Source organism: Periplaneta americana, chromosome 16 (genome assembly GCF_040183065.1).
Source record: "Periplaneta americana isolate PAMFEO1 chromosome 16, P.americana_PAMFEO1_priV1, whole genome shotgun sequence".
In the NCBI taxonomy this organism is placed as follows: domain Eukaryota; kingdom Metazoa; phylum Arthropoda; class Insecta; order Blattodea; family Blattidae; genus Periplaneta; species Periplaneta americana.
Window position 1 is genome coordinate 154,342,804 of NC_091132.1, and position 17,017 is coordinate 154,359,820.

General features: G+C 36.4%; 1 protein-coding gene across 7 annotated transcripts in view; it reads left to right on the plus strand.

The window, feature by feature from the left end:
• Window positions 1-17,017, plus strand: part of LOC138691472 (zinc finger protein 79-like) — a 48,194-nt gene that overhangs the window by 17,550 nt on the left and 13,627 nt on the right. For 2 of the 7 annotated variants that reach the window (XM_069813427.1, XM_069813431.1), the window contains exons 3-4: window positions 4,761-4,898; window positions 5,559-5,641. In XM_069813427.1, coding sequence (XP_069669528.1) covers window positions 4,761-4,898; window positions 5,559-5,641 — 221 coding nt within the window. The other 5 variants (XM_069813426.1, XM_069813428.1, XM_069813429.1 and 2 more) reach the window with 5 other exon arrangements.

A 17,017-nucleotide genomic window follows, 5' to 3' on the forward strand; every position in this document is an offset into this window, starting at 1 on the left:
CACTTTGCTGGTCAGGTTTGTGATTTACATGCAACATAAATCTATTTTTTATTTTAGTAGATTATTTTACGACGCTTTATCAACAACTTAGGTTATTTAGCGTCTGAATGAGATGAAGGTGATAATGCTGGTGAAATGAGTCTGGGGTCCAACACCGAAAGTTACCCAGCATTTGCTCATATTGGGTTGAGGGAAAACCCCGGAAAAAACCTCAACCAGGCAACTTGCCCTGACCGGGAATCGAACCCGGGCCACCTGGTTTCCCGGCTAGATACTCCACAGATGTGGACACATAAATCTATGTTAATACAAATGTAACCAATTATTTCTAAGAAACATAGTATTTTCGATTTTTACTGTGTTTACTTACTTACTTACTTACTTACAGATGGCCTTTAAGGAACCGGCAGGTTCATTGTCACCCACACATAAGCCCGTAATCGCTCCCTATCCTGTGCAAGATTAATGCAGTCTCTATCATCCTATCTCACCTCCCTCAAACCTGTTTTAATATTAGTAGAAAAGTTTTCCGGGCTATGAGGCCGTGGTCTGTTTTAATATTATCCTCCCATCTACATCTCAGCCTCCTCAAAGGTATTTTTCCTTCCGGCCTCCCAACTAACACACTATATGCATTGCTGTAATTTATAGTAACTAATTAAAATTAGCAAAGGTGATGTTTAATGTTCCAAATCTGTCACCCTGTCTCACTTTGATGGTCAGGTTTGTGATTTACATGCAATATAAATCTATGTTAATACAAATGTAACCAATTATTTCCAAGAAACACAGTAATTTAGATTTTTGCTGTGTTTATTTACTTACTTACTTACTTACTTACAGATGGCCTTTAACCCTGCTGTCCTGTTCGGGTCTATATGACCCAAAGTGAATATTTTTTCCTTAATATTTTCTTGAAATAGTAAGGTATGCTTATGAGATTCAGTGACTTTGTCTAATAATGCAATATACGTTTGTGATTCAAAAGTAATTTAATTTTTTCAAATAGATTTGTTATAATTTGTAATTGTTACTTATGTAATGTTTGGGTCAATATGACCCAACATAAGATTTTGTTACTTTCTAATGTGGTATTAATACTTTCTAGAAATTGCATCATACTTTTATTATAATGTGTAGAAATTTAATTATTGCCAACAATCAGATACATTCATTTACAACAATGGACTGGTTTCCTGTTATTTTTCGGAATTAATTCCTTCTAAGCTGTGACATTTTACCTGAATAAATATTTCAATGTTGTTTCTCAGTTTGAGTTCAGACACCATGACGGAAAGACCACTGAGTAATGCTCAGTTAGTATCAATTGTGAATTCCTCCGATAGTGAAGAGTTGTTTTAGAATTTGAAGATAATGTAAGTTGTGAATCTGAAAGTGAAAGTGACAGTCAATATTGTTCAGTCAGTTCTTTAAAAAATCAAGCCATAGAATGGTAGTTGAATCCACCTCCACAACAGGGCCATCTTTCTCCCTCGAACGTCATCAAGACTACACCGGGAGTTACTAGGTATGCCACCACTAGAATAACTGATATAAAAAGTTGGTTTGAAGCAATATTCTCTACGAGAATTGAAAATGAAATAATATAGATGGCAAACATAGAAGGACGGCGAGTTTACGGCCAGCAATGGACACATATCAACAGTATTGTTTACAGGCTTATGTAGGACTCTTGCTTCTTGCTAGTGTTATTCGATTTCTTGAGGAGTCAACAAAAAGTTTGTGGTATCAGAAAACGGACAAACATTTTTCGAGCAACTATGTCACTTGAAAGCTTTTGCAAGATATCACGTGTCTTGCGATTTGATAAGAATTCTATTAGAGAATAACGAAGACGCACTGATAAACTTGCTGCTATTCATTGCATTTGGGAGAAATGAGTGGAGGTCCTTCCTAAATTCTTCAATCCTGGCGAAAGTGTGACTGTTGAACAGTTAGTAGGATTTTGAAGTCGCTGTCCCTTCAAGGTGTATATTCCCAGCAAACCATCGAAATATGGAACAAAATATTGATACTTTCTGACAGCAAAACTTCATATGCATTGGTAACACAAGTTTATACAGGGAAAGAATGTGGAGCACTAGAAAAAATCGGGGTTTGAGGGTAGTGTGTGATCTTACCAGTGAGCGAAGGGGTCAAAATGTAACTTGTGACAACTTTTTCACTTCTTACAATTTGGAACAAATACTTTTGAAAAAAATGACGATATTGGAGACTACGGAAAAACAAGTCAGAACTTCCACAGCAAATGAACAACAAGGAAGTACATAGCTCTTCATTCTACTTCACAAATTAAATTACTGTGGTCAATTGTATTCCAAAGAAAAAAAAAAATGTTGTGCTAATGAGTACACTGCGTCATGACAATGAAGTTAGCAACAGGAATGACAAGAAGCCTAAAATTATTTTAGGTTATAATGCATCCAATGGGGCTGTAGATACATTTGACCAAGTAACATATACATATTGTACTTGCAAACGAAAAACAAACAGATGGCCAGTGATACTTTTCTACAACATTTTTTATGTATTTGCTTACAATGCGTATGTCTTGTGAACTTCGAAAGATCCAAATTGGAATGCAAACAAATTGACCAGAAGGAGAAACTTGAAAAATCACAGACAAATGAACATATTTCATCAAGAAAGTACTTTTCGGCTACAGAGGAAGCGTTCAGAATTGTCAAGAACATTAAAAAAACCTGAAAATTTGACTACAGTACCGGTATCGGAGTCTACAACAGGAAAAACTGTAAAACGTGCACGCTGTAAGTTCTGCCCATCAAGCAATGACAATAAAACGAAGCTACAGCAAACATATTAGTAAAGGTCATGTCACATACTTGTGTCCAAATTGTAAGCAATAAGAGAGAATTGTGTTATAAATGTATACTATACAATCATGTGATGTCACATACCTGTGTCCAAATTGTAAGCAATGAGAAAGAATTGTGTTATAAATGTATATCATGTGTTCTAGTTCCTTATGTTATGCAAAACATAAGACAGAAGTTTATCATTGTAACAGAGCACGAGCATTTTGTTCAATCTATAAAATTTCATGGCCTAGTGTTGTATTACAAGTTAAACATTTGAGTCATAAATGTTTCTTCAATTTGTTGTTATTAATGTTTAATAAGAATGCACAAAAATAAAATAACAAATGAATAATACAGGCTAGCAAAATAAAATAACAAAACTGAATAATAGTAAAAAAAGCAAAATAATGCAAAATAATAATAAAATAATAAAAAAATACTAACAGTAATGTTAACAATAACAATAATGTTAAACTATGTTATTGTAGTCATGTTCACAAACATGATTTTGTAATTTTATATGTAATTTTAATAGGTCGGGTCATATTGACCCGAACATTACATTTGTATAGTAAAATGTAACAGAACAGCAGGGTTAAGGAACCCGCAGGTTCATTGTCACCCACACATAAGCCCGTAATCAGTCCCTATCCTGTGCAAAATTAATCCAGTCTCTATCATCATATCCCACCTTCCTCAAACCTATTTTAATATTATCCTCCCATCTACATCTCGGCCTCCCCAAAGGTCTTTTTCCCTCCGACCTTCCAACTAACACACTATATGCATTGTTGGATTTGCCCATACATGCTACATGCCCTGCTCATCTCAAACGTCTGGATTTAATGTACCTAATTATGTCAGGTGTAGTTATGTAGTTATAGTAATTATGTAGTTGGGAGGCCAGAGGGAAAAAAACCTGTGGGGAGGACGAGACGTAGATGGGAAGATAATATTAAAATGGATTTGAGGGAGGTGGGATATGATGGTAGAGACTGGATTAATCTTGCTCAGGATAGGGACAAATGGCAGGCTTATGTGAGGGCGCCAATGAACTTCCGGGTTCCGCATTCACTCACTGAGGCATGCACACACACATACATACTCCAAACACACACCACACAATCTCACTCTCATTCTCTTAGCTCATTGAAGTGAATTGTAAGATAAAATTATCTTCAAGTTGAGGTGTTGTATGATGTTTTCAAAATCTGTTCCTATTTCAAAATTTTTGACTCAACATCAGTGATCAAGCAAATTATATTAGCCTACATGCTCAGTTAGGATTGTAATCTTTATTAGCGATTCTCCATAGCTTAAATAAACGTTGAAATAAGTAATAGCATGATTTGGCAATCTTTTAGAAATGATTGTAAAAGTTTTACGAACATTATGACTGCCAAGAAGAATTGATGTATCTTTTAAGGAATATGATTGTAAAAGTTTTACGAACATTATGACTGCCAAGGAGAATTTATGTATCTTTTATGGAATATAAATTACTCATGTAACTCATATTGAACTGGAATAATTAAATTTATAGTGTCTGTAATATCACTTTTCTTCTTTTACTTGATATGTTTTGTAAATTTATTTTGAGATATTTAGATTCATAGAAAATATGTAACTACAGAAGTAGAGACACAGTACAGTTAATTTCGTAACTTTGACATATTAATTCTTCTCCAAAAATAATATCGATTTATTTTTTTTGTTTCTAGGAGTAAACATTGCCTTTTGCTTATCGTATGTAGCTGTTAATGTCTTAATATTTTACTCTCGATATTTCCATAATACTATATTTCATATGTGCCTCAAATAGCAATCAGGCCTTAGCATAGGGACTGGCATGTGCACTTGGAATCACATTCATAGAAGTTGTTATATGTTACATATGCATTATGTCTCTATCTTCTGCAGAAGGAGAATTTTTTGGATCTCCACGTGGCTAGAATAAAGACGGAATGCGTGGATCACAGCTATGACCTCACATTAAAGACTAAAGTTGAGAAAACTGCAGTGGCAACTGATTTTGTTTCGGCAAAGTGTAAAGCTGAGGTAAGTGTATTCCATGTGGTGTCCTGGCTCTTCTTTTAATTTTAATATTGTATTCTGTTTGTGGCACTAAATTCAGAGGGATTTTAGCATATGATGATCTCATTAATATTTTTTATGAAAAGTTATTTTTTCCGTGACTTCAGCATATTCTAGTTTTCAACTATGATTATAACTTTATATGTATTTTTATTACATTCAGCTCTTACTCATTTACTTTCTAAGGGGTCATGATCTTAGAATCATTGTACAAAGATGTAGTGCCCAGGAAAAAGATTTTAATTTTGATGTTACATTGAAATGTAATGTTGTATGCAGTGTTAAATGCCGAGCATTGTTTAATATTAAATATTGTGGACACGATATTTAATATTAAATATTGTGGACACACAATAAAATACTTAGAAATTATCGAATAGATTTCGATTTCGCTAAATTAAAGACTGGTTAAAGACATATTTACTTGCATTTCTTTCTTACAATATGTGTTCAAATCTTAGTGTAATAAAAACAGAAGGACCTTATGAAATCAGAACTCCAAGGAGTGACGTTTGCTATTCAATTTTCTACTTGCACTCAGTAGGTTTTAAATGCAGTCCTAAATTATGAAGAATCGATGCACTATTCGTGAAAACTTTTTTTCTGTTGTTTCTTCATCTTTAGGAAGAGTTGTGTGACTTGGACACAGTAAAGGACGAGTTGAAACTGGAAATTACGACAGAGGAGAATGAGATTTTGTCCAATAGGTGAGTGTGCTGTACAAATCTTCACAGTGTCGTTTTTTTCATTGCTTATTGTCACTTATGACGTTAATTTGTAATCTGTTATGCTGTTATGGTATAGAATGATTTGTCTGTATAATAGGAATGATATCGAAAATCATGGATGGAGGAAGTTATGAAGGCAATAATCGCTAGAGAGTTTATTTTACATGTATCATTGAATAATTAGTGGCAACATTTGAATTAACAACAAAGAAAACATTTTTGGAACAGTGAGATTGTTGCAGTGCTCAGAAGTAATCTCCAACATGAAGAACCCGCCTCCACATCACAGGGAGACGATGGGTGTCATCCATAGCGTCTTGTTGTACTAATCTTCAAACAGACTTCTCTAATGCTGCTATAATTGCCTGTCAGGTTCTAAAGTGAACTCCTCTAAGTGGTAATTCCATTTTTGGGAAAAGGTCAAAATCACATGGACTCGTACCTGGAGAGTATGGAGTATGCTTCAGAACTTCCCAGTTCCATCTGCGAAGTATATTAACCACAGACGCAGCAATTCTTAGAGTGCTTATGTATTTGTTTTCAGTAATCTTCAACAGGATTTTCTCCTCTCTACGCTTTGTTCGGTATTATGTCGTGTCCATTTTTCTCATTTGCATTATTTGTTCACACTTCCAGTATTTCTGAAGAGATTAATTACAAGTCTAATCATATTGTGGGATGGAACTCTTTTACCAGGAAAGAGTCCATCAAATAGGTCTTTTACCTTCCTCAAAGAATATGTTTCCATACAGTTCAATAAATTAATTTTTTTTTTTCTGTAGTATAATGATCCATTGTTTCAAGATAAATGCCATCAAACAATTTTAGTTCGCAATAATCAGTAGATAGTATTCTTTTCTACAAGGTAGGGTCGACACCTGTGGAGTAACGGTCAGCGCATCTGGCCGTGAAACCAAGTGGCCCGGGTTCGAATCCCAGTCGAGGAAAGTTACCTGGTTGAGGTTTTTTCCGGGGTTTTCCCTCAACCCAATATGAGCAAATGCTGGGTAACTTTCGGTGCTGGACCCCGGACTCATTTCACTGGCATTATCACCTTCATTTCATTCAGATGCTAAATAACCTAGATGTTGATACAGTGTCGTAAAATAACCCAATAAAATAAAAAAAAATACAAGGTAGGCCTATACTAATTTATTATACGTGGTCAGCTATATGAAATTCCACTTTCAAGTTCTTATACATGGATTTCTTGTGATATTGTTAATTCCCTTTGTACTATAGTTTGAAATAAACATGGTATATGTACTTAATCGAAACAATTTATAGATGAAATCTAATGATATCGCTTTTTTCATTATTAATTACGTCCTTCCTTTTGCCCTTCTGTCTTTTGTTTTTTCTTGTGTTCCTCCTTTGTTAGTAGTCTCTTTGTTTTTTAACGCATTTTATCATATGAATTTGCGAGCCTCTGCGAGTTCCAGAAGTATTTCAGACTTTGTGTGCTGCAGTGGAGGTAGGGTTGCCAGGTTGAACTATCGTCATACCCGGAGATTTACGATGTCTTTAAAATTTGTTATTATTGTTATTATTATTATTATTATTATAATTATAATATTTCATTTTGTATATCAAGTTAAAAGATCGGTTGAAAATTCAACAATGTCAGATTTGATTTGATGGATAAATTAATATTTGAAATCGTACAAAAAAAATTACGTTTCCAACAAGTTCCTTGATTTTAATGCCAGATTTGCAAATTTTAGGAATTTATTTCTCCGCCAAATAAAATCCAATCATGGTGAAATTTTTAGACGTGACACAGAAAATATGCTCTCTTACATGTATATCAGTTAATTTTTTCAGAGACTCACATGAAAAAGTTGTAAAATTGTTAAAAATTCAGCAATAATTAAATCTTTACTGTATTAAGAGTAGACGTAGGCCTACGCTAAAACTTGTATTTCTTGGAGTTCCGTGCAGATTCCGTAAGTCTCTTGTTTTCAAGGCTATTTTGTAGAACTCCTGATAGCTTACACTCAAATTCATTTTAATACAAATTTCTGCTTTCACTAGTTCTGTTCATATTCTGTTCCTGTCATCTGTCCACAAACCATTCTTGACACTACACACCCTTTCCACGTGGGCGTTACTGGAACTGCTAGCACATGTCACTTTATTATTAACATATTAGGGACAGAGTTTTTTTTTTCGAAAAAAGATTCCCAAAGTTTGCAACACTGACTTTTTTATCTTTATCTTGCATCAGTTTTGTTATCATCACCTTTAAAATTGACCATTCATTATAGAGTTCATTTCTATCGAACTTGAAAGTAAATTGCAATATCTTTGCTACGTAAACTAAGTCATTAAATGAGAACAGTGATGGGCTGGATAGATCCAAGAACAGATATAATTGAAAATATGTTATTGTCACTAAAATCGTACCACTTGGCTAGATACTGCAACAATCTGTCATACACAGTGGTGAATCTTTCATTACAATTTCGGCCTCTGTGAGATTTTCAGGCGACATATTCACTACAAAACCGAAAAATGAGTCCTTTTTACGACTTTCTATTTGAGTCTTTACTCCCAACATGATTTTGTGCACCTCGGTTGAAAGCGTATTTTCACATTCTAATATTTTAATCACCTTACAGAAAATTGGAAATGTACAATTAACAAAATACAGAAAACTTTCTGCCACTGACAATGAATATTCATTTACTTCATCTTCTAGTAAACATACAAAATTTCCAAATTAAAGAATGCATTTCGTCTTCACCTTTTGCCAAATAGTACATTTTCAAAGCGCGTCGCATTTGATGGGCAGTGAATTTTCACTACAACATTGCTAATTATTAACATTTTAAACCCAATTTTCTCAGGCAAAGGTGTCCTATAGGCTGGAAATGGATTCATAAAACTGGGCACTCCAAGCGGTATCCGCAGATGTGGCAACCCAAATTGGAGGTGATACAGATAGAATAAGAGTTGTAATGTTTAAGTTCACACCTCTGGAGTAACGGTTAGCGCGTCTGGCCGCAAACCAGGTAATTTGGGTTTGAATCCCAGTTGGGGAGGTTATCTGATTGAAGTGTTTTCCAGGGTTTTCCCTCAAGCCAGTATCAGCAAATGCTGGGTAACTATCAATGTTTAGAGTTAACGTGTTATTATACATATAATATTTACATTATTTCACTTCCAAAGCATCTTCAGATTTCATAACCCCAATTGCTGATGAGGTATCCATGTTTGTTTAGTGAACAAATCGTGAATCAAGCAAGTGTTATCTTCTTCACTTCAGCTGAATATGTAGCTCTGAGACACGGCCTAATTCAACCATCTAGTTCATTTGAGTTGTAACTGTAGCGTTGTGACTTTTATACTCTGATGTTTTTATGATAGTTTTTCAGACACACATGAAGGCACCATAATGTCAGAATATGAAGGTTTAGCACACGAAGACAGGATCACTACTTGTCAAACTGCAAAGCCTTCTGTTACCTTGGAGAAAACGTTGCCTTACACAAAACAAAAGCGATTCAAATGCAATGTCTGTGAAAAGAGTTTCTCGTATTCAATTAGTTTGAAGAGACATATCTTGAGACACACAGGCGAAAAGCCTTTCAAATGCGATGTTTGTGGAAAATGTTTCGTGGAACATAGACTTTTAAAATGGCATGCAATTCGACACACAGGGCAGAAGAAATACAAATGTGATACATGTGGGAAGTGTTACTTTTTACGTGGAGATCTGGAACGTCATACACGACTACACACGGGCGAAAAACCATTTAAATGCGATATCTGTGAAAAGTCTTTCTCGCAGTCTGGTTCCCTAAAAAGCCATCGCCGGCGGCATACGGGCGAGAAACCGTTCAAATGCAATGATTGTGGAAAGCGTTTCTTTGATTCGTGTCATAGAAGAAACCATGAACGTTTGCATACCAAGGAGAAACCTTTCCAATGCAATGTCTGTGGGAAATGTTTCCCTCTGGGTGGAGAATTAAAACGCCATACAAGACTTCACACGGGTGACAAACCATTCAAATGCGATGTTTGCGGTAAATGTTTCTCGGATTCTGGTAACCTAAAATCCCATACACGCATGCATACTGGCGAGAAACCATATAAGTGCGACGTTTGTGGAAAATGCTTCTCTCAGTCTTGCACACTGATCACTCATCAACGCCTTCATACAGGTGAAAAACCATTCAAATGTAAAGTCTGTGGAATGAGGTTCCTGGAGTCGGGTTCTCTGAAAAAACATCACCGCCGGCATACCGGCGAGAAACCATTCAAATGCAATGTTTGTGGGAAACGTTTCTTTGATTCGGGTCATCGAAGGAGCCATGAACGCTTGCATACTGACAAGTAATTTGTTTGTGGAAAGTGTGTCTTGCAGTAATGTAATTTAAAATGCATGAATCTAGCATAAAGTTTTACCTCTAACCTACAGTTGAGTCGACTAAAACTAAATTGTCGAAGGAATGCAGGGGAAAATTCAGTGAAATGCAATATCTGTGCCATACACTATCTTCTCCCATTGAATGATTTATATATATACGTGAACTAGGGCACACTGGTGAGAAACTATTCTAATGCGAGTGGGTGTCCGTGCGTGTTTTTTTTTCTTAATATCCTAGTAATAAAAAAAGCCACTTATTGGTGAGAATTTTCTCTCACTCAAGCGATATTTCCATTGTCATGTACTCAAAGATATACAGGCCATAAGCCACGTTACCCCCACCCCAGTTTGATTATTTCTCAACCAACGATTGATATACATACACATAGCACAGTCTAGTATATACAGTCACGAAGCTCAATACGTAGGGAATATGCATCCATAGATAGTTGCTAAGCACTAGGATCGCTACTATTGCTTCATCACAGACAATGCAAAACAGTACCGGCACAGTCTATTGTTCCTAGTACCCTCAACAACTCAAGCTTCGTGACTGTATATTGTAGACTGTGCACATACTTTATTATTGTATCCAGAAGTTCTGTGTGTGTACCATCGTTATGATGACATAACTGAATACGTCGCCATGTTTGACGAAAGATTTTGCGAAGAAAATTTTCTCTTATATTCCTGAATGCCTGTGCCACAGCAAAATTGCAATTGTTCGATTGCAAAATATTAAAATGTTAAACGTAAAATTTGTCCAATATTCTTTTGATAAGATTAACTCGTACATAGATGAAATTATTGGGGATCATCAGTGCGGTTGTAGGCGTAATAGATTAACTATTGATGAGATTTTTAGTATTCGACAGTTATTGGAGAAAAATTGGGAGTACAAGAGCACAGTACACCAGTTTTGCATAGATTTCAAAAAGGCATATGAGAAGTTTTGTATAATATTCTTATTGAATTTGGTATTCCCAAGAAACTATTTCGATTAATTAAAATGTTTCTCAGTTTCTATCTCATGCTTTTCCAATTGATTGTGGGCTAAAGCAAGGAGATGCACTATCATCTTCATTTTTTAACTTTGTTCTAGAATATGCCATTAGGAAAGTTCAGGATAACAGACAGGGTTTGGAATTGAAGGTTTACATCAGCTTCTTGTCTATGCGGATGACGTGAATATGTTAGGAGAAATACACAAACGATTACGGAAAACAGGAAAATTTTATTTGAAACAAGTAAAGGGATTGGTTTGGAAGTAAGTTCTGAAAAGACAAAGTATATGAGTGTGTCTCGTGACCAGAATATTGTACGAAATGGAAATAAGGTACCTGGGGGTATTAAGGCCCAGATGTTATAGGGCCCTCTACCTAGTTTTACCATTAGTTCTACACTTTTGCGCTCGTTCCTCGGGTTCCTCGTGAGCGTTGCTCGTGGCTTTTTTTTATGCAGTGTGCAGCATCCAAAATACGGTCGATTAGCGGCTCTCTCGATTCCAGCTTCCTTTGCTATACCAAGTCTTTGATCCAACTCCAAAGACAGTAAATACTCTTTGATCTGGTACCCTTCTGTTCCAAAAGCGTCATTCATATTCAGCGATGGCACGCAAGGAACTTTCATCCCACAAACCATAAACATACACAATATCGGCGTATTAGCAGTCGAAAATTTATAACACATCTTGAAAAAACACAACTTTATACTTCCGATAACTGTTCAGGAAGGGCTGCCTGGTTAATTCATAAACCAGCCTCGATGGGGTTGATGGTGACAGGCATAGTGCGCGTTTTAGGTAAACTGCTTTGACTTTCTCCATTTCTGCTATGTTCCCTTCTGTGATTTGTGGCCATGTGAGTTCTGTTACTTAGATCAATATTGGCAGATTTTTCATTTTGAAAAGCGCAAGTGCTGTGTTCAGTGAAAATTTACTCAGGCTCCTTATGTAGCTTATGGCCACTATGGCACTTCTAGATTTCTCCTTCATGTGTTTTGTGAATGCTGTTCTTTGCGACTGCAGGGTGATGCCAAGGTAGCAAAAGTTATTGACACATGATAAGGGGTTTCATTGTAATAGATTGTCTTTTTTGATGTTGTTCTACCTCCGCTCCTGAAGACCATCTTTACCATTTTGATTTAATTTATTCTCAAGCGGATTTCAGATGCTCACCTTACAAGATCGTAACTTTGGAGGTGACTTTGCGATTCGGAGAGAATTGCCATGTCGTCCGCTTACTCTGAAGACTTTTACCTTGTCCTTCCTCACAGCCTTGATGGCGTCGATGGTAGCTAGGTTGAAGAGCAATGGGCTTGTAAGATGCCGATGGTTTGTTTAATGAGTTTGGTTGTTTTCAGGTTGTCGTTCACTTGCACGTTTTTTGTGGATAGGATATCTTTTATTAATGTGGTGATATAGTGCTTGGCTCCCATGTTATCGGCTAGCTTTTGTACCATTTTCCCACGATCCAGTAGGTCAAAAGCTTTAGTGAAGTCCACAAAGGTGCATATCATCCTTCCTTTCTGATGTTGGAGTACCTCGAATATATCGTTTAGTAGGCACTGCACAGCTTGGAGGGTTGATTGTCCCTGTTTGAAGCTGAATTGTTCCTTTGATATTGTGTTGTCAGTCAACTCAGTTAGCTTCTTGGTGAAGAGTTTGCTAAAAACCTTGAAAGCAGTACATTCTAAGGCGATTCCCTTGTGTGCATTCATATCACCTACGTCACCTTTCTCTTTGTATATCACTTTCATAATGGATGTCCTCCATCTTCCTGGTATGATGCTTGCTCAGAAGCATTTATTAAAGAACTCTGTCCACGCTTCTGCGAGTATGTGTAGTGATGCTTTTAGATGTTCATTGCAGATATTATCGGGTCCGCTGCCTTGTTGTTTTTTGTCTTGCGGATGGCTTCCGTCCTCTTCAATTGTTTCTCTGTGTGGCTTGGAGTTTCTTGCCGCCGCGCATCTGTTCTTGTGTGCTTCATAGCATCTTGTGTTGAACTAGGGTTGGGCTTGCCTTGAATCTGATTTTGCCGGCATCACGGCAGATTTGATATTTTCCATGGTTTCTATTCTGGCGTCATGTATCCCCTGTTGATATGTTCTATAGCTGAGTTTACTCGTGGGTCTTCAGTCTTCATTTAGTCTGGCAAAAGTTTCTTTGAACATTTCATGCTGGCACTTGGTACGGTGTTCTGAGCGGTAACCATAATGAAGTGCGCGATGATTACTATACTGTTTAACCGTTTATCTGCCGAATTCATTTGCAGATGAATTTTATTTATTTTTCTCATTTCATATGCCTAAACACCAGTCAGTTGAAGAAGGTATAGTGGTGTTTTATTTTATTTTTTATAAATTCACACTTTATTTTCTTGTTCCCAAACGGGAACATTGGCAGGTAAAATTGTCTTTTTTTATTTTTTAACAAAACTTTATTCTATCTCCATAATAGTACAATTACACAAAATTAACTAATTTATTTCTTAAAAAACATACACCAAACTGAAAAAAGATACAATGAACTGGTAAATTACTGTATTTCAAAATATAATTATTTACAAAAGTCCATGAAACAATGGAAAACAATGCAAATGCATATTTCTCGAACATTCCTAACACTGAAGACGTGCATTACTTTTGCATTGCACACAACTTCCCTGTTTGGATTCTACCAGGTAATGCCCATCACTTTTTCTTACGTATGTGGGAGGCTGCATCCTTGGCCCTGGTCTTGATCCTAACCTAGGCTGAGATCTAAGCAAAACAAGAGTCACTTCTCTCCAAAACTCTAGGTATTCTTTCCAAGTTTTCCCATGAAGCTCCCGATGAAGTTGCCATGTTCACTGCATTTGCGAAAAAATTCCACCTCCATTCTTACTTCGGAGCTGAGGTCTGTAGATGGATAGAAGGCTATCAAGTATATCAACGCCGCCCATTCCATAATATTGTAGTTGCGTATGATTCTGGGTTCAGGGATATCTATTTTCTTTTTGTTTTGTCTTGAGTACCGTTTTCCAGTACCCATTGGAAGATGTGTTTGGTGATTAGATGCTAGAGTTACAACGGCATTGTCATTCCATCTACATATGTACACCACCATCACATCGGTAATCAAACGTTCTCCTCTCTGACTTCTTCAGCGTCTGAGATGGTGTAAGTGAGCAGTGGCCAGTTCTCCTTCACGTACAGTTCCTGTAGCTTTGATTTTCATATCCTTCATATCGAAGTATATTTCTACCTGTATCGGATCATGTACAACTCAGAGTAATCCAGTGAGCACACGGGTTCCTAATGGTCCTTGATTTTCAGAATCCTTCTTGCCTGAGTAGATTTCCATAGCATAAGGATACCTGCTACTGGAACACAACACTCAAATTTTGAATCCAAAACGTATTGGTTTACCTTTTATAAACATTTTGCAAGAATCAAGCCCATAATATGGAACCATGGATTCATCGATACTCAGTTTATTGTGGAATATCCCGAACTGCTGAAGATTCTTTCCTAATTCATTAAATATTGGCGTAACTTTACCAAGCTTATCTCCTGCCTTCAGTCCAGTATTGTCCATTAGATGAAAAAACTTTTTCATATCTCTGAACTTCTGTCTGCTCATAACAGTAGGCACAATTTGAACTGAAACATCTTCTGCTGTGCTCCAGTATAGGTCTTCCGCAGGATCGGAATGGTATTCACTTAGGAGAAATAAACCGAAAATTGAGCGATGTCTTCCTTGCTGGTCACGAATTGTGTTCCTTTCTGAGCTGCATACATCTGAGTCATTGTAGCAAGATGATCAAGATAAGTTCCTGGAAGCATCTTGTAGAATGGGTCTATGGCATACATGGGCACAATTTTCGGTTACGTGAGGCACTCGATTTGAAATAGTTTGTTTACTAGGAGAGGAGACTGCAGAGTAGGATGGGAAATATAAACTCCTGTGACCTGCGCCACCTTATCGTAATCACTAAGGCAGTCAGTGGCGAATTATTAGGAAAGCGTTTGGTTAATGTGAGAGACTCGAAAACTTTTATTCAATTTGGCAAATTAATTCGGCAGCTTTAATCATAAACCTCTTTACTATTTATCCATCATTGAATTGATGTAAATCACAGGCGAGAAATTGCGTAACTAGCCATCACGTTGTCTACGTTTATTTTCTTGAATATTCTGGCGTTTATCAAGATTACTTAATAGATTTGCACGTTCTTGACCTAAAATAATTTCAGAAAATCATATTTCGTTATCTACGCACATTTGATATTTTTTTTATAAATTTCTTTTGGAAATGATACGTACAAACAACATTTAATTCCTCGTACCTTTTAATGCAGCGTGTTTAATGTATAATGTCGTATTTAGTATACTATGCAAATGTTAAGATCATAAATTTTCTTCGGAATAGTACGAAAAATAACATTTAATTTGTCTTACCTTCTAATTCAGCATGTTCTTTATGACATAAGGAGTAATGTCGTTGTATATTAAATTTATTAATGCCTAATAGGATTTTCGAGCATAATATACATCGTATGTTCTCCCCTTCTAAACAGCAAAAAAACTTCCATTTCTCATGAAATAATCGTTTTCTAACACGTACACACTGCTTTGATAATGCCATTATGCCACCACTTATATTGCTTATGAAACTGATATAGAACCTGCCCACGCCTAGGAGCTACGTGAGGGAGGAAAGGGGTCTGTGAAGATGTCACTCAGAGTGATAAGCTCTGTGAAGGTCAGTGAAGGTCTCAATTGAGGCACGATGCCCAAGTATGGTCTATGGATTCTAAAGGTATTAGTTCTGGATGCTGGTCTGCGAGAATCTTCTTACTCCTAATTTCTTCAATCTTCTCGCTAAAAATAGCAGTTTTCTTTCAGACAGGGATACTTATCATGGCTTTTTTGGAAGTGATGGGACAGCTAGTTTCTTCTTTTCCTTTAGATTAGCAGTTACCACCATCTCGCCGCAAACATCTGCAGGAATTACTCTCTCCAGAACATTATCTTGAATATTTTCCTCCTCTGTGATGTTACCACTCTCTTAAGGAACCAACTGATTAATTTAAATTTCTTCATTATGACTTACAAGACTTTCATGCTGAAGTACGAAACAAGAATGCGTAAATAAAGTTCAGTTGTTTGTTAAAATAATACAAATTTATTTTCAATCAACAACTACATTTAAATAATAAAAATTATATATATATATATATATATATATTTATATATATATATATATATTTAAAATACTGTTCCCATATGGAAACATTGGCTGGTAAACGGTTTTAATGGTTTCCTGTCTGTGAGATGTAGTCTCTTCATTTTAGAGAAAATGAGATCAATCGTGCTGCTTCCATTGTGACAGATGTAAGTCTTCTCCTGTCTCATTTATCAAAGAGAGTCCTTCGTTTTCTAGATAGGAGATAACAGCAGATGCTTTGTCTTGTGCTATATCTATGTGGTAGTTCAAATCGCCGGCTAATATTACTGTCTTCTCTTTGTTTATTTTGTTTATCACCTGGCTCAATTCGTTGACAAGATGTTGCTCTTCTAGCTCTGGCTGAAAGTATGCGGCCACTATGACAATTGCTATAGTTTTTATAGCTAGTACGCTTTCTGTTTCGTGCAGGAGGTGAAAGGGGCATAATCATGATTTTAAAAGTATGGAGTTTATTGTATAGTGATGTGGAGAGCACCAATCTTTGGTGAGGAAAGTCTCTGTTAGGACAATCACGTCTTTGTCGGTCCAGGTATTTGTGTTCAAATATTGAAAGGCTGTGACTAGGCCTTCAGCGTTCCAGCTCATTATTGTTAGGCGCTTCTTATACACCGAGGGTAACTCCCTCGTAGCGCGCCCTCCGAAAAAGAAATCGGCGGGCTAATACTCCTCTTAGCCAGAAGCCCGCAGATTCAGTTTTCTCCAGATGCTTTTCGTTTCATAAACTCATGAAAAATGCAATATCTGTGTACAA